This window comes from Rhamphochromis sp. 'chilingali' (assembly GCF_963969265.1).
Source record: "Rhamphochromis sp. 'chilingali' genome assembly, chromosome: 14".
Taxonomy (NCBI): Eukaryota; Metazoa; Chordata; class Actinopteri; order Cichliformes; family Cichlidae; genus Rhamphochromis; species Rhamphochromis sp. 'chilingali'.
Window position 1 is genome coordinate 15,317,659 of NC_137941.1, and position 24,279 is coordinate 15,341,937.

Consider the following 24,279-nt stretch of genomic DNA (forward strand, 5'->3'; position numbering starts at 1 on the left):
GGCTTCAATCACAAAGCACAAATAAATGTAGTTCTTTGGGCTCTGTCAACTGTAAACTGTTATTGATCCCAACAAATGAAATTTGTTCACGTTGATCGATCAAACATATTATCTGTGTTTTCCAGTCTATTACCAGCAAGTGGAAACTCAGGAGGCATCAATAAATAGAGTTGGGTCACCCTGGGTAGATTCCTTTCAAGCTAGAAGGGCTTTAAAAACAGACGACCAAACATAAGTACTTGTACTTAAAGGTAATGGACCTGCATCATGACTAAACACTAAGTGCCTGGGGTGTCTAGATGCGAAAAGCACTTCTGTAGCACCTTCAAGGTCTAGAGGCACTTGTGTATGTACTGTATACTTGCCCTCTTCTCTTCTGCCCCTGCTAATACCCCCCACCCTCGCTCTTCTACGTTCGAAAGCCTTCCAGCTGGCACCCAGTGCCTGTACTTGGCAGGTCGGAGGGAACATGAGAATTAAACCTATAACGCCCCAGTTACCAGTTCTCAAATATCAGTGGAGTCCAGCACTTCACCAGGGACTGGTGAAAGGAAAACATGTTAGTGGAACAAAAAGCTCCTTCTGGCAATACTCCACTCAAGTGTTCTGCTCACTGCTGTTACAGGAGCAAAGTTTTCATTAGGAATTACAGTAGGTACAAATGATCGCATGAAGGCGGAATCCATCTGAAAGTTGGATAACAAAGCGATGTATGTAGGCTGCGTCTAACGTTCGGTTTGATGGACAAAATGTTTTCAGACTAAACTTACTGTTTAGGCTTTAAGGACTTCTGCTGAATGCTGCAGAAAGATGCAAAAAGCTGCAAAGAACTAGACTAACCTGTCATCTTCACACACTGTACAGTCACTCATCATGTGCTATACATTTCTAAAAATTAACGCAGTCTAATGCAACAAGACTGCAATGTGTTCTGGGAGGTTATAATGTTCAGGTGTTTGAAGTGTTTAAATGAAGATGTTTGGCCCTTTGGGTTTTTGGTTGAATTGCACTGAAATATTCCGAAACAGGTAAACAGTGTGGATATGTGATAAAGAAATACATAAAAACAAATAAAATAGCAGCTGCAGTTTTGAGTGAGTGACTTTTAAGTTACGGTAAGTCTTCAAATTATTTAGTTGTTGGACATCATCATCATCATTTTGTGCCGCATTCAGGGATGTGGTCAGCATCAGTAAAGATGCATTTAATAAACAAAATCATGCGACAACAACCGTGTGGTAAACAAGTACAATAACTTCTTTTTATAGCTGAGCCAATTCTGCTTTCTGAGTTATTAAATGCCGACTATAACGTGCCTGTGAGAGATTACCAAAACCTCGGCTGAACTTAGTGCTTCCCTCCGTCACTTCACATTTCTTCAGACTAACGGGAGAGTGACAGCTTGTCCACAAACCAAAGGCAGCCTTACCAGGAATAGGGATATCCGCCTCTCTACAGTGATAGAGCAGCTCTGATAGCTCCTTTATTATGGAAAATTATTTTAAACAGCATAAAACGGCGGGGCTCATTTTTTCCATGTTTCTGCCACTATCATTCCAGCTATTGATAAGATGTCTAAATTTATTGCAGAATAATTCTGCAGGAAAAGAGATAAAAGGTTGCTGAATAAAATATGAGGCAAAGGCTGTAAATTGTAGCAATGCATATCATTTCATTCAAATGTGGGACGCAATTACCATCTGCTACACTCATCAGTCCCCTCCTTTATGACTTAATTATATGTTTAATGCTATCAGATCAAGGAAAGGGCAAAACAGATGAATGAGAGAGAAAGAGAAAAGATTCCGCAACAAGACAAAAGGCAGATGAAAAGTAACATAAAAGGATGGAATTGATTTCATTCACCAGGAAATAGAAAAAGTTAATTTAGATACAATGTTCCCTCATCTCCTGTGCCTTTGTAAGATAATAAACCCAGCGTGTTGCCAATAGGTCCCGCACCAGTCAAACAAAAGAAGTCAAGTTCCTCAAAACTAAGTCTTCTTCCTTAACCATTTGAAGCGATAACAACTCGGTGAATCATTCAAAGTGCTGGATGATCATCGCAGTAATTTCAGTCCATGCAATTCTTGTATGACAACTGCGCATGATCTTAAAATATTAGCAATATTTACTTTTGCATGAGTTGAGATGAAACAGTATACTCTATAACATTTGTTCTGTGCTTAAATTTAACTCGATGGGGGTGAAGGAGGCATACTTCTTCTGCACATTTTCTATTCTCTTGTCAGTTCTTTTACATTGATTATGCTTCTTGGGGGTTTTTTTTGCAATAAAACGAAACAGTCTTTGTTAAATCTTTACTCTATGTTATTCCATTATCAGTGAAAATTCAACTTTGAGACTGAAACTTTTTGTTTGGATGCAAATCGTGTACGCCAGTGTTCACAAAGAAAACTGGGGTTGTCCAAATGGCTTTGGGGTAAAAAGCTAGCCAGTGGGCATCCCAGGTGCCAGCGGGCACTGTCCTAACTGTGTACCTTTGGCCAGAACTCATTATAGGGTGACATTTAGGACTGCTGCTGTCCATGCCAAGTCAGCCTTCTGGATTGAGACAAATTATGTAGTTATTTTTTATGTCAGACATTAAGCCATACCCAGTGGGAGCCAAATCAGTATCGCCTTCATGTCACCTGGAAAAAAAACGATAAAGGATGTGGACTTCTTAAACAGGGGCATTATTCAATTCTGGTCTTACACATCAAGATTGGAACGAAATACGACCACCTAACATACAAAAAATTTGATTATAAACTGATATTCAGCTAAATTGTTATTTTTTTAATGCAAGACTTTCATGCAATCGAGCTATTAGTTCCCAAAGGGTTCTCTCAACACCCCAAGAGAAAATAATATTCCCAGTAATTTGTTTAAAAAAAACAGAGCTTTTTTGAAAATATTTGCTACGACTGTGCTGCAGATGGTGCACTCTTTTCCTTCCCTCTGTCGTAACTGTCTCTGCAAAGCCTTAAACGCAGAAAAGAGGAGACTGAATGAGGTGTTTGATCCAAGGGTTTATTTTAAATGCAGAGAAAAACTTTTAACTGGGCTGAATGCTGTGTTCTGAAACAATGCACCTGTGTCATGCCACTGCTGAGATGGATATTATTTATCATGATTTGACAGAAAATCTCAGCACTTTTTAAAAGATATCAATATTTTGATGTTGCATGACAGCACTTTGCAAGGTAGAATTGCCTGGTTTTGCTTTACCTCTGTAAATATATTTGGGAACGCAAATAAAACAACAGTCTTTGATGCAGATCCTTCCTTAAGATCTTCCTGAAGCAGATTGTCCTCCCACAGAGAGTCCGTGAGCATGAGCAGAACTAAAGCGCCATCTTGTGGACTTAAACAAGTACAGCAAAGAGATGCAGGCACTGTCTGCCAGGTTTTCAGTTTACAGGTTAAGCTACAGAGGTGCATTTAAACCCCTGAAATAATAGTGTGTAAAATAACGCGTTACTAGTCAAACCACACACTGTATAAGGCATACGAGTTAAATAATACGGCACATTTTTTAATAAGAAAAAATAAAAACACCTATTAAAGCAATCAATAAATATTTTATAGTGCCCTCATTTAGCGGGAGACACATTTTTTAATGTGGGAATCTCATTAATTCATCAAACAGCTGACAATTAAATACAGATGAGACCGTCACTGAGAAGTATACACTGGCAGACAGGGCACACAAAGCGTGAAATAAATCCCACTTGTTTACCTGCTTTGTGTTATTGGGCAAATTGTAGATAATTCCTCATTTAGTGTATTCACGGGAAAGCATTCACATGATGCATATGCTGTGAGTGTTTTCTACACAAACTTCAAGATGTAACAAACAGCAAGAAATGGGATATAATTGATTATAAGTTAATTGTGCAAAGGTCTCTCTGATGGGAGCCATCTGTCAAAACAAGCCACACATCCACTAATTCTAATCATAATTAATTAAATGGCTAACAAATTACATACATCATAGTTAGTAAAGGGGGAAAACTACCGCAGGAACTGTTATGAAACAAATTAGCTTTAACAATGAAAGAAAATTACATCACATAACTAAATATTATCCTCGTTTCCGCAAGCCATATTTCTTAATGAATTCTCTAATTAATTTAATTCACACAATGTGCATAATTTGGAGCTGAAAATGTCAGTGGGTCAGACTTAACCATATTGTTGCTGGCTGTCTATTTCAACGAGTGCCATATTAGCACAACATGACCTCTATGTAAATTACACAGACCAACTGTTGTAATTTTAATTCCAGAGTCAAATTAACATGTTCCGAAGATATCATACAAGTGCATTTAGCTCATTTTACACGTGCTAGTGTCAGCTGATGATTTCCACTTGCTTTAATTTTGTGGACTCCTTTTGATGGGAAACTTGATGACAGTGCAAGTTTCAGACGTTCGGTCATGGCAGAAAGCCTGTTATTGCTTTTATGCTTCTTACATTAAGTGCTGAACTTTCTCATCAAGGTGACTTACCACTCTCAAAACCTAAGGCTAGTGGACCTTCATGCTTGTGCAGACCCTGTGATTTGGCTCATTCAAAACCCACTTGCATGTAAATTACTACACAATTTCTAATGAAGATGGGAATGTTGGCTACCTCTTAGGTTTTTTAACCCTTATCTCAATAACTCACTCCATAGTGTCGAGGTCAGAACACACAATTAAAGTCAGCAAGGCTGAAATGATCTTTGTCACCGGTGTCCCGTGATTATAGGCAGTAACTGATTATTTCTGGGATTATTTTTAATGGGTTTTGAGTTGGAAAAGAACCTAAAAAGAATAGTTTTCCCCTTAGACTAATCTCGTAAGGATCTTCTTTTACGTGGGTGGATCAAAGTTTGGTTAATGGCAACATTTACACATAGGAAATGAATATAAATCATTACAACTAGTAAGAATTAAGGATACAACGTTTATTATTGATCAAACTGCTAAAAATTTACTCAATTTATTCATTAACTATAGGCTCAAATGGCATACAACATTGAAACTCGCTGCCAGATTTAGACTTAATCAGCAATTTTACCTGTATTTAAATTGATGAACTGGTAGATTTCCTCTCCATAAGCTCATTCCAAGTCCACTACTATTACCTGTTTGTGTCCGTTCTGTTGTATTGCATTTAAAGCTTGACAATCACTGTGCTGTCACCTTTAACTTGGTACTGCATATTTAATTTACACAAAATGCACTCAAATTGGCCAAATGATGCCAGCATGAGTGAGATGCAGAAATCTGTGAATACATGAATAATTTGGCCAGTGGATGGAGCATATAAGCTTGCACATGCATTGCAAGGCTCGGGGGCTATCCTGAGGCCAATCATTTAGCTAACACGCTAATGAAAGTGTGTGTAGTGCAGCTAAGGGCAGCCACCATGGGAGGTAACACTCCCCTCCCTCCTCATGTTGGAGACTGTTAATAGGCTGGATGGAGCCAATGGTACTCCCATGAGAGGTCTGCTGATGAAGAGGAAAACCTGTCCTTGCCTCCACTAATCACTGCCTAATGGCTGCAGTAACACAGGTTTTACAAATGCAATTGTACACGTGTGTGTTTGTGTGTGTGTGTACCCAGCCAAGGTTATTATAGTTAATGAAACTAAAACATAAAATTAAATGTACCCAAAAAAAAACATATTAGTAAACTGAAAAAATACATACTGGACTTTTGAAAGGAAAAACAAAGTGAACTCATAAAAGCAAATAGAAATGTAAAGAAATGGAGGTTTTTGTGCATGTGTTTATTGAGACTGGGATGCCTGTATGACTGTGAGCAAATTTCTTTGACAAACTGTTGCCATTTTACAATAGTTACAGTCACTGATATTGTGTTGTAATATACAATATTCTCCTGACAAAGACCCCCTTACCATGGCGAGACCCGTGACCTCCACACACAATGTAGTGCTCACAACTCAGCTGTGTTGTATGCATTTGTGTTGCTGCCAAGTCACTTGTGAAATTCTAGAGAGCCTGATTAACAATGCTAGCTTTAAGATTTGTATTCAATTCATTTGTTTGTTTCTCACTTCTCGGCCACACTGCACCATCTTGCTTGGACCCAGGAACTGTCAAACCAGTCCAGGCCCTTTTGGATTCCTTTTAAGTCAATTTCCTGGGGGAATGTGGCAAATCTGGTATGGAGAATGGGGGTGTTTTCTCTTTTGTTTGACAACTGTGTTGATTTAAAGCAGGCCAAAATAACAACAACAACAATATTAATAATAATGATGATGATGATGATGATGATGATAATAATAATAATAATAATAATGATAATAAAAGCTTGACTAGAAAAGTACCCAAGTCCTCACAGTTTAACGACAATCTAAATCTGACTGCTTCAGTGGGCCAATCATGTTTATAACTTTTAAGCTAAATATAACAAGCTGGTGACTCCTTAATCCTAGTGATGTGTCCATATCTAAAAGCCCTAGATTAATGGATCGAAGTGACTGTATGAAAACTCGATTACAATAAGAATAGGCAACTATTTCTGGAGAAAACACCCACACAATTCAGGTGTGTGCAGTGTAATCCCCTCTAAAAATGAGAACAAGACGAATAACGTCAGACTAGTTTTAACAAAGGTGACCGAACAATTGAAAAAGGCGCAGCCATAGTCACATCACCGTGAAACTACGCGTCCTGCGTAGCTTCCATACTACTTGGCAATATTGTTCCTGGTGTAAAGTGAACGGGGAAACACGGAACTGAGTTAACAGAGCGCTTCCGGATATAACTTCCAAAGTAAAAGTTCTTAAAGAATTAGATGTAATAATTTGTCATGGCCAGTTTTATTTATTAAAATATATATCTTCTAATTATAGATGGTTGTTTCCAAAATCCAAACCAGATCATGGATTTCAATCCAAGACTTTCTCACTATGAGGCAACAGTTCTGACCACTGCATCACCATGCTGTCCTGTGGTAGAAACAAGCTTCCATAATTAGTTTTGGTTGAGCTAGTAATTTCTTTATCCAATAAGGATCAGGAATATTGAAATAAAATTCAGTGATGCATGCAAAGATCAGGGTTTACCAGATACTGCATATAAATTCCCCTGGAGTTTACTATACTCTTACGTTACATTACAAACTCATGATCTATATATTCATCTTATTTTATTCATTTTCAATACCTTTTTTTCCATCGATCCATCCATTTTCTTCTGATTATCCAACTCAGGGTCACAGCTGTCATAGGGTGAGAAGCCAGTCAGCCATGGATAAGCTGCAAATCTGTCACAGGGCTAACACATAGAAAGAAAACCATTCACACACACATTCACTTCGGAATCACCAGTTAACCTTAAATATATGTCTATGGACTGTGGGAGAAACTGAGATAATCTGGAGAGAACTGACACAGAAATGTGTATAACTTCCACTCAGAGAGGCCCCAGTGTGGATTCAAACCCAGGAACTTCACAGAAAATTCTATCAGAAATTTAAAAAAAAAAAACAAAAGCACGTGAAAACTGGATGAAAATTCATTTACATTCATAATGATTTGAATGTGAATAAACATTCATTTGTAGATGTAGCTAAAATTTAGGTACACGAGGGAGTGTCCGTCTTCTTGAAATTACAAATGTATGGTTTCCCATATATAATTTAGCTATTAGCTTTTACTACATGTTTTATTAGTTAACATTACCAGTGCTATTACCAGACCTATTACTGGAATCATATTATATTTTTCTCTATTGCAGTAATGTCATTCAGTAATCTCTTGCACTTTAATCAGCTGAGTTTGTATTAGTTCACGGAGGAGGAAAATGATGGAGTTGTCTACAACTTTAGACGAATGGAGAAATAGATTTGGTTTGTGTAAGCCTGCTGGACTTGAGCCCAAGTTTTATATTTTTAACTTATTAACCCACATGATACTCAGAGCTAATTATTTTTAGAGTGTAACTTAAGTTTAATTCTTAAAACAGTCACACCATAAATACTGTCAGACAGGAACCAAAATTACCTCTCACGAGGTGCCGTTATAAATATTTTAAATGTTACACAAAATTATAAGGTGAGATAAATAATAATAAGGTAACTAAATATATAATATCCAAACTATCCAAAGTTGTAAATAATATTGCAAAATCTAATATCCAACATAAATTTATAATCTATTCCAATTAATATAAAATATAAAATAAATAAGGTCACACTTCTAAGAAAAATAGGTCATCACAGTTAACTAAAATACACTTAAAACTAAAGCTAATTGTGATTAAAATAAATAAATAAATAAATAAATAAATAAATAAATATCACATTTAGTTTTAATTGTGATAAAAAATAAATAAATAAACATTAGATTTTGTAAAATTAAAACTAACTGAAATGATTTTGTGACCTTGGAAAATTAACTAAAATAAAATAAAATAAAAAATAGAGGAAATATCCTTAGTTTAAATATTTGTTAGCTCTGTTTAATCTCGAAATTTCGCCTTTTTTATTTCATGTCTTTTATTCATTTTTTTTAAAATGTGACCCTAATATTCCCTCGTTCATTACTGATTGTGAAATAATTTCTTTAGATTCCTTTATTTTGAAGGCGAAACGTCCAGTTTCCTGTACCGTCCGCGTTCTTTCCCGCTGACTTGCTTTCCGGGCAGAAACTCCGTCCAATCACTTTACTGACTATGTGGAAGTCGGCTGCAACGTCCTCATACAAAACTGAAGTTAAAGTTGTGGCGTGGATAGACCCTGCGGCGAAACTGAAAACTTTTCTCTTTGACGTCGAAAGGTTTGTGGAGTATTTCGAGGTAGACGTAATGGCTCGCGGATGTGGACATGACCGAACCGGTACTGTACGTTAAGGCAAATTAGTGCTTTAACATTGTACCTACGTGCTGCGCCACGGGAGTCGGACCCTGCTGTATTGATGAGTGACAACACTGACTACCGCTGCTGCTCCGTGAAATATTTCTAGCATGCCACGCAGGCAGATAACTTCTCCAAAGACTAGAAAAGTGTGCCACAGAGGCGGCACTTTCAGTATGGTTCTTTGACGTGTTTTTACATTTACAAAGGGTTTGTTTGTTTGTTTAAATTAAAACTATGTCAATAATGAGGATTAGAAGATATTTAAGGGACAGCGGGAGGGTGCTGGCGTTTGTGTTCGTAGCTTCTGTCATTTGGCTGCTGTTTGACATGGCTGCTCTCCGCATGTCACTAAACGAAGTGAATACCGAGCTGCTAAAAGAGCGTGTGATACGAGAAAAGGAGCTTTTCAAACAGCAGCTGAAGGCCACGCAGCACACTAGAAGGGGGTTTAAACACCCGGTGCAGAGGATGGACTGGACACAGGCGGGGAAAGGACCACTCACTTCAGGTGTCAAACTTGACCAGGTTTACAGACATGGAGGCAAAGAACGGGATCAAAAGAGGAACTTTATTAAAAGTCAAGGAGACAATGTTCCCAAACGTGATAATGGAGCTTCCCTGCACAATTTTACTCCAAATCAGGAAGTTCATAGGAAGAAGAAACCTGTACATTTTGATCTAAATGTAGCAGTGGCAAATGTAACCCAGAAAAATAAACTTGCCTTAAAGGAGGAGCCTGTTGAAGTTGCACAAAGTCATCAGGACAAGACGGATAAGGCAAATAAAGCAGTTAAAAAGCAGCTTGAGGCCGAGGAGGCACACCCAGATAAAACAACACCCAAACAACCTCCCAACAAGGATGTAAAAAGACTAGAGAACGAAGATACAAAAGAAAGGGAGCAGCTCAGCGAGACTGTTAAAAGTCCTGTGAATGAAAAAAAGGAACCTGTGAAGCCTTTAGTCGTTCTCCAAGGAGGATCCGACTCCAAGAATAACTCTGCTGTTAGAAAATCAGGTGTCCACAAAGTGCTTTCTCTGGATTTGACTTCCAGTCCTAGAGATGCTAACGCAGTAGGCCAGTTTGGTCAGCCAGCTGTCGTTGGCTGGAAAGAGGATGCAGAGGTGAAGAAGAGATGGGACGAAGGCCATTTTAACGTCTACCTCAGTGACAAGATTCCAGTGGACCGTGCCATTCCAGACACCAGGCCGCAGATGTGAGTCTTCTGCACGTCATCTCTGAAGCTGCCACCACTTGCAAAGCTTGAATGTTAATTTTTGCTGTGTTTTCCAGGTGTGAACAGAGTCTGGTCCACGATGACTTACCTTCCACCAGCGTGATCTTCTGCTTCGTGGATGAAGTGTGGTCAACGCTCCTCCGCTCCGTGCACAGTGTGCTCAACAGATCTCCACCCCACCTCCTTAAAGAGATTATTCTGGTGGATGACTTCAGCACAAAAGGTAACAGTGTCTGGAATTCATCATAGCTTGGCCTTGTCTTCATGGGGTATCTCAGTTGGGTTGATTAAAAAGTTGTTATTAAATGTTGGCTATTCAAATATCTTTTTCATTGTATGCTCAAATGCAATGTACTATATAGATTGTTAGGAAAACCATTAGATCATTATTGATCAGCCAGAAGTGTTAAAATATGTGACAGCTGCATATTGGTTTTACAATTAAACCATTGATTTATTTTACATGTACCTACTATTACTTAAGTGATTGATTGGATGATTGATTTTTTATTTATTTATTTTAATTTCTGTATAATCTATGCAGGCTTAGCAACAATATAAATGATCATAATTTTATTGTCTTTCACATTGTCATTTTTAATTGTTCTCTGCTGTCAGTGTAACTTGCATGCATGAAGTAGCTTTACCAAGAGCTTTTACTCTGGCAGACTATCTTAAAAAGCAGCTGGATGATTACATGGCCCAGTTTCCCAAAGTGCGAATCGTTCGTCTCAAGGAGCGCCAGGGCTTGATCAGAGCTAGGCTAGCTGGAGCTGCTGTTGCCAAAGGTATGTATGGTCAAGACTAATCTCATATAAGGGTGTCTCTTATACTTTATGAGTCTATAAACATGGTATAGATACGGGTTAGAGGATACGGCTCCCAAAAAAGAAAGATAAAGACAGCAATAGAATATGCATTAATATGTCAAATTGTGTGCTCAGGTAAACTAATGTAGGAACAAGGGTCATAAATAATGCCAGCAGGCTAATATATTTAATGGAACTACATTCATGTGACAGCTTTGTTGTGAAGTATTCTATTATTTAATTTGAACTATGTTTTGATTTAATGTTTGAGGTGCTGTAAAAAATGTTCGACTTCACAAAGCACAAAAATCTTACCTGAACCCTTCATGGCTGCCGCCTTTTGCACCTCTGCACAGCCTGCTGCTCTGTTGACCAAATGTTCTTGTTGGGTCTCTAACTATGACTCAAGAAACCAAACAATACTTATAAATGGAAGCGCTTGCAGTCCTCAAGGCCAAGGGTGGTGGATCAGGTCTCAGGACCAGCAACATATAATCCATAATGCAGCGTTACTCTTCTGACACCAGCGTGCATGGCAAATGCAGGTGGTCAGATGTATGTCCCTGTTTTTACACCTTTCAGATTAGAACTGTAAAAACATTATGCAATATATGCAGTAATACTATTATTATTATTGATGTTACTGCAAATGTTCTTTACATGCATTGACAAAAGTGACTCGTGAGGGTTGTGTGCGTTGTAGGGTTCTTAAAACGTTTAACTGCAGCAGGACTCTTATGCTTTCCTTTGATGCAGGTGAGGTTCTTACCTTTCTTGACTCTCATATTGAATGCAATGTGGGGTGGCTGGAGCCGCTCTTAGAGAGAGTCTATCTGGATCGAAAGAAAGTACCCTGTCCAGTTATTGAAGTTATCAGTGATAAGGACATGAGGTAAGTGGATAATACCATATTTAATTAATTAGTTATGTGTTTTGGTATAATAACGGCCAAAAAATGGATTGTGTTGTGGCTTTTCATCCTCAGTTATATGATGGTTGACAACTTCCAAAGGGGTATTTTCAAATGGCCTTTGGTGTTTGGTTGGAGTGCAGTACCACCAGAGGATATCAAGAAATTTAATTTGACCATCTCTGATCCTATCAGGTAAAATTTATGTTTTGTTTTTTTGTTGTTTTTTTTTTTTTTGTTTTTTTTATAGCTCTAGTGGCTATTTTTAGTAATCTCTTTTGTTTGTTTTCTGTCCTGTAGATGCCCAGTTATGGCTGGGGGCCTTTTCTCAATTGACAAACAATACTTCTTCGAACTTGGTACCTATGATCCCGGTCTGGATGTGTGGGGTGGGGAGAATATGGAGATTTCATTTAAGGTTTGTCACTCAGCTAATTTACTGGGAATATTGGTCACAGCTGTTTGGAAACAGCCTTCAAGTTAGTGTTTGTCACATGGCTGATGATGTGCTGTACCTGTTGCCGTTTGAACAGATCTGGATGTGCGGCGGAGAAATCGAGATTATCCCCTGCTCTCGTGTGGGACACATTTTCCGCGGGCAGAATCCGTATAAATTTCCCAAAGACCGGCAGAAGACAGTGGAGCGTAACCTGGCAAGGGTGGCTGAAGTGTGGCTAGATGAGTACAAGGATCTTTTCTATGGCCATGGATACCACCACCTGCTGGATCAAAAGCGCATTGATATTGGCAACCTCACAGAGCAGATTGAGCTAAGGAAGAAGCTGAAATGCAAAAGCTTCAAGTGGTACCTGGATAATGTTTATCCGGACATGGTTGCTCCTTTAGTGAAAGCTGAAGGCCTGGTATGTACTCTATCTGTTCATTTAACCCAGTGTCAGCATTCTGTCTGATTGGAATATAAACGGACTATTTTCTTGTGTTCTTGTAAATCAGTAAACAAATCCTGTGTTTACTGGGGTTTCACTTCTCTTAAAATGCTTTCTTTTTTTCTTTTTTTTTTTTAGGTCTTCAATCGTGGCTTGAGAAAATGCCTGGCTTTGCATAACGGCTCTTTGTGCTTTGAGACGTGTGATCTCAGCAAGCAGGTAGGTGTTTAACAGATTATTTAAATGTAAATATCACCAAATGATCTGTAGTAGGGCTTTTTGTATGTGTTTTTCTTGGTCTTTACACAGGCAAAAAATGTGGATGATTTGCATGTTTGGTGGTCATGACTGTGGTAATTATGGTGCGGGAATAACAAAAATACCCAGAAATAACCAAGACAAATGCAGTCAAAGTCTGAGAAAGGACCCAAGCCACTATAAACAAGTGTGGAGTCCAAGACGAGACCAAGTTTTTCTAAATGTGGCCTCTTTGGATTCAAGTCAGCACCACTGAGGCGTCTTTCAAAATCTTACATTGTTTGACCGCAGCATATTTACCTGCTGGTCACTCTGTCTCCTTTTCTCTCATTTTCAGGGTCAGCACTTTAATTACACCTGGATTAAACACATTCGGCAGCAGAACCTGTGTGTTGCTGCCCAAGGCAGCAGCAATAGGTTTGCTTTATGGTCATGTGACGGCACCAAGCCTGAGCTGCGCTGGTTCCACAAATCCTCCAACTCTGCTCTGGTAGGTTGACTAAGGGTGTGCCATTTGCTTTGTACAATATCTTTGTTTTGTCTTTAGTCCAAACCACAGAGCTGGCCTCCTTTAAATCCACGTAAGGAGTGTTTAGATGCAAGCGTTGCATTCATGTCCCTCCCACCCTTTTTTTTTTGTCTTTAAGGCGGAGCACCTCATAGCAGAGTTTGTTTCCAACCATATGTGCCTGGAAGCAGGACCTAGGAGTGACGACCTTCGTCTCAACCCTTGTGAACCCAGCAGTAGCTTCCAGAAGTGGCAGTTCACGAACTACCTTGTGTAGTGGATGAGACTGAAATGAGTTTTATGTGATAAAAATGCACTACAAAAAAACTTCAGTGGCCTCATGCTACAGCACGGTCCGTGGTCCAGCCTCAAATCAGGACTTTCCAGGGTACAAAAGAAGCGTTTTGGGGGCATTAATAAGCATGATTTCTTTTCTCTTTTTTTTCTCTTTTTTTTAAGTGACTGATGTGGGATTGTGTGCCAAAGGACTGGGACTTAGTAATTTAAAAAAATAATATCCTCTACACTATCACCTGGGGGAAAAGTGAGATTCAGATGGACATCTTTGTTTAACACTTCAGTTCTTTAGTAAAACATTTACAAAGATCAAATGTTAAACAGTGCCTTATAGATTCATCATTGCTGGGACTAAATAATGAGTTAAATTGCATGAAGCTGTTTGTGTAAAACACTTTTTTTTTAAATATCTCGAGATGAGATGTGTGCTTTGAGCGGTCATTTGGGGGGAAAAGCTGCTTTTGTGGGGTTTTTATGTGTCGGTTTTGCTGTGAAAACTTGATGATTTTGTTTTTGTCACTAGAGGGAAGTGTTGCTTCAAAACACTCAATAAACCTGTGCTCTGATTTCATGAGTTTATTACATGATCACAAACATTTCAAGAAAAAGACATGAATGAAAATGCATTTTTGGTGAAAGTAGGTGAAAATAATAACAAGTTGATGAATGTGCAACAGTATATATTTTGTTATTTCCCTCCATCTGCCATTTGAATTTCTTTTTAATAGTTATTTACTGAGGTTACTTCTGAGGAATTTAAAACTTTTAACGCCGGATTTCTCATACCAAAAATCTCAATAGCCAATAGTAACAACATAAATCAACGGTTTTCTTTACAAATATGAGATGTTTTCGCTCTATTGAGCCGAGTACCTTAACCGTGACTGTTATGTATGCATGTAAGGTTTGCACATAATGGGGTGTTACATTGGATATTTCTGTGTAAACTGTAAAGCACACATGTTCCTTTTGTTTTGTTTTTTTTTGTTACGGTTTCATTAGATGGACATTGAAACCAGATTCTTAGTGATTAATTGTCATGTACTCAAACTCATCTATCTTCTGACGGGTGTTGCCTCTGCGGATCCTGCGATAGGACACGGTGCTGTACTTGGTAGATGTGAGATGGTTAAATGAATGCTGGCTCTCACTGCAGCCAGATTTCTTTACCAAAGGCAGGCTGGAGTAACCCGGGTGGGGGTTTTGATAAAGACCAGCATGGACATTAAAGTTCGGACCCTGCTCAGCTTTCTGATCCACTTGAAGCCGACCAGCACCTGATTTCTGGCCTTCAGCACCAAACAGCTGGTCTGGGTAGTTTGCCTCCCTGTGCAGCCTTGCATAACTCTCCTCATTAGGTACATCAAAGCTTAGGGCTGGTGTGTGAGTTTCTAGTTCCACTTCTTCCTCTTTGATTTGCCGATTTGCTAAAGAGAAAACGAAAGACAAAATCTTTTCTTTTACAGTCTATAAACAAAGACCACTTTTATTTCAATGCGAAGTTATATGAAATTCCTCTTACCTTCTTCCGCTGATACATTTTGTTCAGGGTGAGCTTGCATTTCTACAGTTGTCCAGTGTGGCTGCAAAAACTCCTTACACATTCTCATAAACTCTCCTGGAGTCTGTTCAGAATCAGCACCTTGTTCCCCAGAGTCTAATGCAAACATTAGTTTAGCTTTGGCGGTATGAAACTTTTGGGGTTCTTCTTGGGTCCAAGTGATCTGATGGATCATTTCCATTCCCATGTCTAAATTTTCTTTGGCAATATTGGCTTCATGTTCTTCCCCTGCCTTTACCTCTCTCTGATGGCTAGGTTCATCTGCCACAGTGTTTGCAAGATGTCGGCACTTGATGCCGGTTGATGCAGTAACGATGTTCACCTGAGCTTGCTCCTCATCACTGTAAAACACAGAGTCATCTCCCTCTTCCAGGGTCCACACATCTCTATCTTCAGGTTCCTTCAGAGTCTTAAAGGCTTCAATGCTGATCCCACTGAGAATCTCCAGTACCTGAGGTGCCAGTGCATCATCTTCTTCTGCACTGCGTTTTGGGGTATTTGGAGGGATTGCACTCATCTCCATCTGTCTTTTGGTTCTTGAGTAGTGTTGAAAATGGCAAATCAGTTCTGATGCACTTTCTCTTAAATCCCAACTTAAACAAGTATTGTCACATTACCTTCTCCGCTGGTCCGAATGTGTTGCTCCTGTTTTGCTTTGTCAGTCAACTGAGAAAGTATCCATCGTGCTTTTCAATGAGCGATGCAAGCTCGGGCTCTGTGGTGGGCTCTGTACCGCTAGTACCATGTAAATCTCTGTTTGTGTTGAATCACCAAAGAACAGAGGCTTTGCTGTAGTCCAAACAAAGGTTCATTGTGGCTCTGGGACCTACGATTGTACTCATATTTAAATCTGTACTTGGTGACCACCTTCATTCTGCAATGTTTTGAGTCAAGATTAACATTCTGGTTATTCTGTTTTCAATGCACTACTTACAGTCCGAACCAACAAAGTTTGTACACCCTGAAACAGCTTAAGAACATAAAGACTTCAAGGTTCTAGAACAACTAAATTGCTAACGAAACATACAGTAAAATCACCACTGATTCATTCCACATAGAAGTGGAAATTCCATTAATATGCTATAACATACTGCAATTCAAGTGGACTACAAAAAGGAACTAGACATTTGCACCTTATCTGCTCTGTGGCTTTTCTATGATAGGAAACTTTGACCAATAGCAGGTAGCTCTTTTTAGGCCAGACTGTTAATAGTATAAAGAGTGATTATGTCTGTACATGATTTAAAGCTGAAAGTGATCTTGCGTCTTCAGGTCAGAAGTATTTGAGCAATAGCACAGTTTTTGTCATTTTGCCTCTTTACACCACTACAGTGGATTTTAAGTCAAACATTTAAGATATGACTGAAGTGCAGCCTTTTAATTTTAATTCAGCGGGTGTAACAAAAGTATTGTGTTGACTCTTTAGCATTTAGTTTTATACTCGATCACTAATTTCTTGCTCATTGTAAAGACCCTTTTTGTTTGCCTTGATACTCTTGGGTTGATTTTGCAGTATGCTTTTGGTCATTATCTATTAATATCCATCTTTATCCATCCCATCAGTTTTTGCAGCATTTGACTGAGTAGGGTATCCGGTCGTTAAGTGATGACGTGACGAATCCTACTTCCGGGTCTAAAGTAGTCTGCGTTTAATACGGCTTTGTGTTGTTAACATGTTTAATGTTTTGTATTTTCTTCTATTTAATCTCAAAAAGCTCCTAAAACAGTCAGTGATCACTGTTGACCTCCCTCGGCTTTTATTACCGCTAATCATTTATTTAAGCTCAGTTTTTAAAACCTTAGGATGTAACTACAGCCCAGCCCATGCAGCAGTATATGAATGACTAACCTCGTATTGTGGATGGATTATCTCAGTTGTTCTCCTGGCTGAAGTTTGGTCCTTTTACAGCATCCTGCCATGCGATTACATTTGTTCCTGACACTCACGTTAACTTTTATCGAGTGGAAAAAAAATTAGCTTGTTGGATGTTAAACTCAATTGTTACACCTGGTAGAGGAGAACGCTGATCATTTTATTAAAGATGAAAGACTTTAGACAGTTTTTCAACTCTCAGTAATGCCATAGTGATCGTTTGATATATGGACCTGCAGCAGAGTTTAGGCCCAGACACGGCTAGTGACGTCAGACTTAACGACCGGATAGCCCTGTATACACACTTCCTGTTACTCCACCATGTTTGACAGATGGTGTGGTTTACTTCAGATTTTGAGCTGCTCCTTTCCTTCTCCACATTTTTTTCTTTGCATTGTTCTGGTACAAGTTGATCTAAGTTTCATCTGTCTGTCTTTTGATTGCAGACTATGACAATGATGTGTCTGGCTCCATAAGTGTGTTTCTGACATGGTTAGAAGTTGGGAAGGAGGTTTTCTTATTGTGTTGTTTTCCATTTTCTTCAAGATGTTTGTTGTTGCTGAGTTGCCCAATGAACTATTTTGTTTATTTCGTCATTCTTAAGGTTTGCTGTCTCTCTCGTAAGTTTATTTTGTTTTTCAAACAGATTTGTAATCTCATTCACCAAATCTCTCTCACCATATACAACTTCATCACTTCAACACAACTTAATTGTTATGGATTATCTAGGAAACGGGCTTCATCTGGCCTTGAAGCTGCTGTAATAATGCGATACATTGTATCGGGGGTAACTTGCTTTCTTTGTGAAGGTAACAACCCTTTCCAATTTATCCATCAGTTGTAGTACAAGCCCTCTTTCTGTAGCAGCAACTTGAAACAACAGAAGTAGTTGTTTTACAGGATATAGATGAATTCTTCTCAACTAGTTTTAAAGCCGTGTTCATTTCTTCAATTAATTCATCTTTTAATGACACAGTAATTTTTTTCACTACCTGCATCTTGCACCAGTAATTTTCAGTGAGTGTGGCTCACTCCAAAGTTGCATCTTCACCAACATTGAGACTGCAATGCTACATGAAAAGTAAAAGGAAGCACCGGTGACTGGAAACATCTTTAAAAGTTTATTGTTCGTTAAGAATTTTCTGTACATCATGATTTTATTTACACAAAAAAAAAAGACTGTGGATCATCGACATTAATGACACTCTTGCCACAGAAAATAAATGATACATTTTTACAGCAATTTCAACAATTTACAAGAAATTGTTACTTTCAGTGTTTCTGAATACTGAAAGAAACTTATACACAGTCGGAAAAAACAATTTGGAAATGAAAGCACTTAAGTAGTACTCTCATACCCACATCCTGTTTTTGAGCTGAGCAGCTATCTATAGGGCGTAGAGGCTTGGCTTTGGTTTTGAGCACCTGAATATGTCATAAGTGATTTATGTCTTCTCATGTGCTTTAGGTTACATGTTTGTTTTAAATTTTGAAGTTGGCTACATTGATACAGTTGCTGCGACTTAAATCGATTAATGCTCATCACAATCTGTGAATATGACAAAAAATGAATTCAAGTAAGTAGGATATATAATTTCATCTGTCACACTTTACAGTCTGTTCAGTTTACATTCATTCAGCCTGCATTTGATTTTGTAATGCTTTTGTGCCACAAGTTAAAGCCAAGCAAGCGAGCCAGGCAGGAACTATAGGGGTAAATGCATACAGTATAAAAGTGTCCAACTTGTTTGCATTCCCATGAAGGGTTAACCCAGGCTTTTAAGTGTGGCGAAACACTTGATTGCATTGTCTGTTTCTATTTGTAATGTGTTAGGAACTTGACAGACCCTGTTTACCAACACTTAATACTGAATAGACACAAGGAGCATTTGGAAAGCGAATCACTGAGTGTTTGTTCCCATCTCCTCCTCTTCAACTGATCGTTGAAGTCCAGGAATTAACTTGAGAATGTGTTTGCGGACACTGGTTCTCCTGCCTCTTCTGGGCAGGGTTCCAAACAAGGACGAGATCCTTGTTTCCTCCCAGGACGGAGACAGAGAGCTGGTGCTGCCGGCCAAACTGGAGCTGCTGGAGCGGCCAAGAGGTTGGTGGTGATTGCTGGAGCTCGATGTGTGAGCTGAAGAGCTGTCTTGCGAAGGAAAGTCTTTGGAGAAGAAGCAGTTATCATCTGTGGTGCTGGCTGCACTGCTGGGACAGGGTGAGATCACGTCCCCAAACACACTGGCTTGGTCACTATCATCTGTCATCACACTCCTGTAGCTGCTGTCACTGGAAAAACGCCGGCCCAAGCGCCTGATGGGGGAGCTCAAAATAGCTGTGGAGTCTATCAGGAGGTCGAGACTGCTGTCGTTTAAATTACCTGAAAGCACAACAAAATCCCAGTTAGCTGATAAGAAATTTGTATCAGGAAGCTCATCAGCAACTTCCGCTGTATGTTTATCTGTCAGGGGAAGGCCATTTGAATTATCTGGAGTTTACACATCAATTCACATCATCGATGGCACATGCTTCAGAGAAATGTTAATGGCTGTGAGAAAAGAAGTGCTGTGGTCTGACAGCTGAGCATACTTCTCACCTCGCATTAGACGCTTTTCCTGTAAATTAAGGCCCTGCAGCTCCACCAATTTCTCACGTAGTGATTGCTGTATGGGCAAAAAAGGCAACAAAAACATTACACTTGTGCTTCCAGTAAAACTCTTAACTAATTCACTGAGAACATTTGCCTACAAAGATATTTGCACACAATGTCCATGCAGAGTATAGCCTGAGTAATTCAGCTGTGCAGCTGCAGGTTAGAAAGTATTGCTGGGGGCGTTTGAGGCTTCACTACTGCATGGCTTGGTGACTGCTCTTTTTTTTTCTTTGCCTACATCACACAGCTAAATGGTGTCACCATCAAACACAGACAGGATTTAAGAGACTCACCTTGAGGGCGTCCATCTTCTTCTCCAACTCTATCTGCTTCACTATATTCCCACAAACAGTCTCTAGTCTGGAAGAATATATAACACATAATTACACTCTGTTATAATCCTATTATAAACTATTGTTATAGTGACTTTTTAGTTATCATCTGTTGTGCTTTTTTTTTTCTAGCAGTATTTAGGAAGTTATAAATGTTGTCACTCACTTTAGACAGTTGGTGGATTTTCTTATCTGATCAAGCACGCACTGGTGAGATGAGCCTTCAATGCTGACGCCATTGACCGTGACAATTATATCGCCTGTAAAAGATAAGGATGCAGAAATATAAGGAACGAATTGGTTATGATTACACAACATAGCTGTAAACTGCATGTGCACATCAGTGCGTGAGATTGCAGGCGTAGGTGTGAAGGCATGTAGGTATTCACATATAAGCGTAAGCGATATATCTGTCAATCGTCACGCAGCCCAAACGGGGCCTATACGGTAGAAAGGATGTGGGCGGCTCACCTGCGGTCAGGCCAGCACTCTCAGCAACACTGTCCTCGTTCACCTTGCAAACAAACGTGCACATCTCCACTGCAGGGCTGTTTTTCAGCTGCAGCCCGTAAGTCTGCAAAGAGAGACAAACGTGTCACAAAAAAGCGAGCCAAAAGCAACCCTTTTTTTTCCCCCCTACACAACTTAAGCATGCTTCAGTGTTTGCTTACCTGAATTTCAAAACCAAATGTCTCATTGTCTTGCTTTTCCAAAATAATCGTGGTTCTGTGCAAAAGCAGAAAAAGCAAATGACTATTAATTAATATCAATTTTTAAGAAATGTAATAAACTGTTCATGCACAAAAAGTCCAGTAGACAGTTTTTCTTTTACACGTATAAAAGGAAAAAAGATGAAAAGTTGCACATCAATCCTGATATATTTACCGTTGTGGGTCTGTGTAATCAACCAGTGAGTTGGAGTAAGCCGGCTTGGACTGCAAACAGAGAGATGCAGAGTTCCTCTTTAAAAACAACAAAGGGCACTTTTTAAACTTTTAATCCTTCCTAGAAAGTATAAAAGTGTTGTTTTTTTAAAAATAACAATAGAGATTTAAAAATTATTTGTTGAGCTGCAGAGAGCTGCTTTGTTTATTTCTCGTAAATTAAATTGGTGAAACTATATCACATTACGGCTTAAATCTCAGCTGTAATCCCACGTTGCAAATCAGTGTTTCGGTTATTTGATTTAGACAGCAGAAGTCTGAGTATTTACTGATGTGAAATTATAAACACACATACGTGTATTGCACTTGACATATTGTCTCACCTTGCAAACTCTGGGCTGTGAGCCAGTGCTGTGACGGTGCCGATCACTGTTCCCCCTCAGTGAAGCTCGGTACCACAGAGAACTTTTCTTCTTTGGGGTATTATCCAGAATGTAACTCTCCTGGCTGCCCTGGCGCTGAAGTCCATTGATATTCATGATGGAGTGCATGGTAGAATAGTCCTCAAAGCAGCATTGTGTCCTGCTGCAGCAGCTCTTCAGCGATTGTGTGGTCCTGCCCTGCCGTGCAGCCAAAAGCAAATGCATCAAGCGGAAATCCACATCATGTGATAGCTGTGGTAAACCGCATCTGCACTTCTCAGCTTCACGTACCTTGTTTCCTGTTCACCGCCTTTAACTTTTTTCTGTCTTTTCTCAAGAAGTGCTTCTGTGTTGGTTTGAAAAGAAAAAGCAAGGAGAGTGTTTAAGCTGTTTCTTTTTGAATTCCCCTTCAAACAGTCCCCTTTTCTTTTAGCAGTCTTTGCAATTTGATTTATGGTCTGTCAGAAATCAGCAATGCATGAGAAACTGGCCACCTCACCTCTCCAGCAGCACCTGCTTCCAGCCTCACTCACTCTCAGTTTTGTCAATGGGGCTAAGCCTGTGTTCTGTGCTCTGCCAAGCAGGGAGACTTGTCTTATAGGGCCAGACAAAAGGCTGATTTAGCTCAAGGCCAGTTTCATGCTTCCTAAACAGACAGCACGGGTCATTGGGCCGAAGGCATCAGACATGGTTGGATCAAAAGAAAAAAAACACACACACACAGGCAGGCTGGCAGGCGTGCAGACAGTGGTTAAAGAAAACTAAGCTATGGTGCACAAACTTCCTCTTTCTCTCGCCAACACCATTGCCTTTAAAACATACACAGAGTTGCTTTACACTCCATTGTATAAAGCCCATGTAAGAAGCAGGCTGCCTTACAGCAATCCACTCTGCCCCACTGACCCTCAGGAACAGTTTGCTAAATAACCACGAGACCGTCTGGACACTGAAGTCCCGTGTGCTCCATTCAATCCATTACTTGCATAATTGGGTTGGAAACTGATTTATGTAGAGTATCAAAATCTTGCACTACCCGTCTTTATATTGTACTTTCAACAACCCAGAGTTTATAGCCAGGTCATGTCCTTCATAACATGCAGTACCAATTTTAAAGCATGTGATTGGCAATGGTTAATTTTTAAGCACGACGTTTATCCCAAACATTCATCCAAATGCAGTGAAAGCATATACAAAGACACAAAATTCACTACATTATTGTACCTGGTCCTAAAAAATCTTTGAAACACGGTGTCTAACCAGATGCTTACTCTGGATGGCATTCCCTTAGCCTCCAGCAACACTCTGAGAAATCTTCGAGTCCTTTTTAATCAGGATATGTCCTTCAGTGAGCACATTAAACAAATATGTAGGACTGTCTTTATTCATTTGCGCAATATCACTAAAATTAGAAACATCCTGTCTCAAAGTGATGCTGAAAAGCTAGCTCATGCATTTATTCATGACTGAAAAGCCTTCAGGTGATCCAGAACAGCCAAGAGAGTATTAACTAGGACTAGGCCCCATCATATCTTAAAGACAGTACTTTTGGTTCCTAGGGTATTTAAAAGTAGAATGAGAGGCAGCGTCTTAAGCTATCAAACACCACTTCTATTAAACCATCTCGCAGTTTGGATTCAGACATCTTCTCTACTTTTGAATGTGTTCTTAACTTTTCCATTTTTACAAAGCCTGTATTTCAGATTGAAGTGACCATTCCTTCGTCATGTTGCAACAGGCCGCTGAAGTCTTTCCATGATGCACTGAACATTTTTTTGTTGTTGTTGTTCAAGCATCTCTTCTCACTCTGTGTTTTTACACCACTACTGTATTTAACCATTAGTAATTATTAAACTCTGGCTCTCGTCCATAACGTGCCTTTTGACTTCTCTATTTTATCTCTATCACCTTCAACCATAAGGGGAAAGAGATGACCCGTTCTTGTTTCTGAGTAATGTAGTCAATGACTTTGCTGAGCGCAAGGCCGGAAAGATAAAGCTCTGGTGGGTTAGTAGTTCATGATTTTAGAGATGACTGACACATTGTTGACACGCATTTGTTGAAAATTTGCAGTCACACTGTGCGTTATGTGTATGATGTATCTAGAACCTGTTCCACAGGAAATGATTGATGAATGAGTGTGATTGTGGTGATCGCTCGTTTGTCCCTTGCTTGCTGTAATGCTTACATTACAGCTGTCTTTGTGTTAATTTAGCAAGGCTGGGTTTGTTTTGAGCTTGTAGCCTGGTGGTGTGACTTTATAGCAAAAGGTTGAATAAACGTGTCTGTTCCGCTGATGGTGCTGATGAAAAATTAAAAGCAGCTAAAAATACTTTTAAAACCTAACTTTTAAATTCTTATGTGCGTGTTTTGATGCCCCGAAGTGACACAACGTGACCTCCTCTTACATGACAGCCTTCACTGTAAAAATCTGTTAATGCAACACAGAAAAAGGGGGTTGACTCATCCATGTAGCGCTGATGGCTTCAGTGTCAGCGCTTTATTTCCTCTGTCTAACGGACATTAACAGCGTATGCAGAAAGAGCAGCAGAACAGAAACGCAGATGAGTCACGCCAGTTGAAAGTGCGAATGGGAAGATGATAAAGAAAAAAAGATCAGCTTCAGATAAACGGCTCCGGGAAATTCTGCCCCTGTAACTTGCGCAGTTCTGCACAGTCATTTCTTACAAAATTACCCTTGAAATGTAGGGAGAGCAAAACATCCCATCTTTCTGTCAAAGTCATGAATGATGCTCAGTCAGTGAAAAAGT

General features: G+C 39.4%; 2 protein-coding genes across 3 annotated transcripts; one reads left to right on the forward strand and one right to left on the reverse strand.

Annotated features, from left to right (window-relative positions):
• The first annotated feature begins 8,671 nt into the window (after window positions 1-8,671).
• galnt5 (polypeptide N-acetylgalactosaminyltransferase 5) lies at window positions 8,672-14,319 on the forward strand. The gene is made up of 10 exons (XM_080902668.1): window positions 8,672-10,096; window positions 10,174-10,340; window positions 10,786-10,905; window positions 11,683-11,818; window positions 11,912-12,031; window positions 12,137-12,254; window positions 12,370-12,699; window positions 12,862-12,942; window positions 13,319-13,471; window positions 13,629-14,319. Exons 1-10 carry the CDS (start codon window positions 9,117-9,119, stop codon window positions 13,764-13,766), a joined length of 2,343 nt encoding a protein of 780 aa, XP_080758794.1. The 5' UTR covers window positions 8,672-9,116; the 3' UTR covers window positions 13,767-14,319.
• Window positions 14,320-18,352: 4,033 nt separating this feature from the next.
• cytip (cytohesin 1 interacting protein) lies at window positions 18,353-21,859 on the reverse strand. Of its 2 annotated transcripts, XM_080902733.1 has the most exons (9): window positions 21,803-21,859; window positions 21,473-21,709; window positions 21,091-21,167; window positions 20,877-20,931; window positions 20,677-20,779; window positions 20,372-20,465; window positions 20,167-20,233; window positions 19,817-19,883; window positions 18,353-19,600 (listed from the first exon to the last, which is right to left on the reverse strand). In XM_080902733.1, exons 2-9 carry the CDS (start codon window positions 21,638-21,640, stop codon window positions 19,122-19,124), a joined length of 1,110 nt encoding a protein of 369 aa, XP_080758859.1. In that variant the 5' UTR covers window positions 21,641-21,709; window positions 21,803-21,859; the 3' UTR covers window positions 18,353-19,121. The 2 variants fall into 2 exon arrangements, with proteins under 2 accessions (XP_080758859.1, XP_080758858.1); XM_080902732.1 differs by having other exon boundaries at window positions 21,473-21,850.
• Between the last annotated feature and the right edge of the window lie 2,420 nt (window positions 21,860-24,279).

What these genes read in the sequence shown, in the direction of transcription:
- galnt5 (XM_080902668.1), top strand. Translation starts at nt 9,117, where the DNA reads ATGTCAATAATGAGGATTAGAAGATATTTAAGGGACAGCGGGAGGGTG. An exon ending in ATATGGAGATTTCATTTAAG is followed by an intron (nt 12,255 to 12,369) that starts GTTTGTCACTCA and finishes CCGTTTGAACAG; the next exon opens with ATCTGGATGTGCGGCGGAGA. An exon ending in AATCCTCCAACTCTGCTCTG is followed by an intron (nt 13,472 to 13,628) that starts GTAGGTTGACTA and finishes TTTGTCTTTAAG; the next exon opens with GCGGAGCACCTCATAGCAGA.
- cytip (XM_080902732.1), bottom strand. Translation starts at nt 21,736, where the DNA reads ATGCATTTGCTTTTGGCTGCACGGCAGGGCAGGACCACACAATCGCTG. An exon ending in GATTACACAGACCCACAACG is followed by an intron (nt 20,932 to 21,090) that starts GTAAATATATCA and finishes GCTTTTGCACAG; the next exon opens with AACCACGATTATTTTGGAAA. An exon ending in CATTTGGTTTTGAAATTCAG is followed by an intron (nt 20,780 to 20,876) that starts GTAAGCAAACAC and finishes CTCTCTTTGCAG; the next exon opens with ACTTACGGGCTGCAGCTGAA.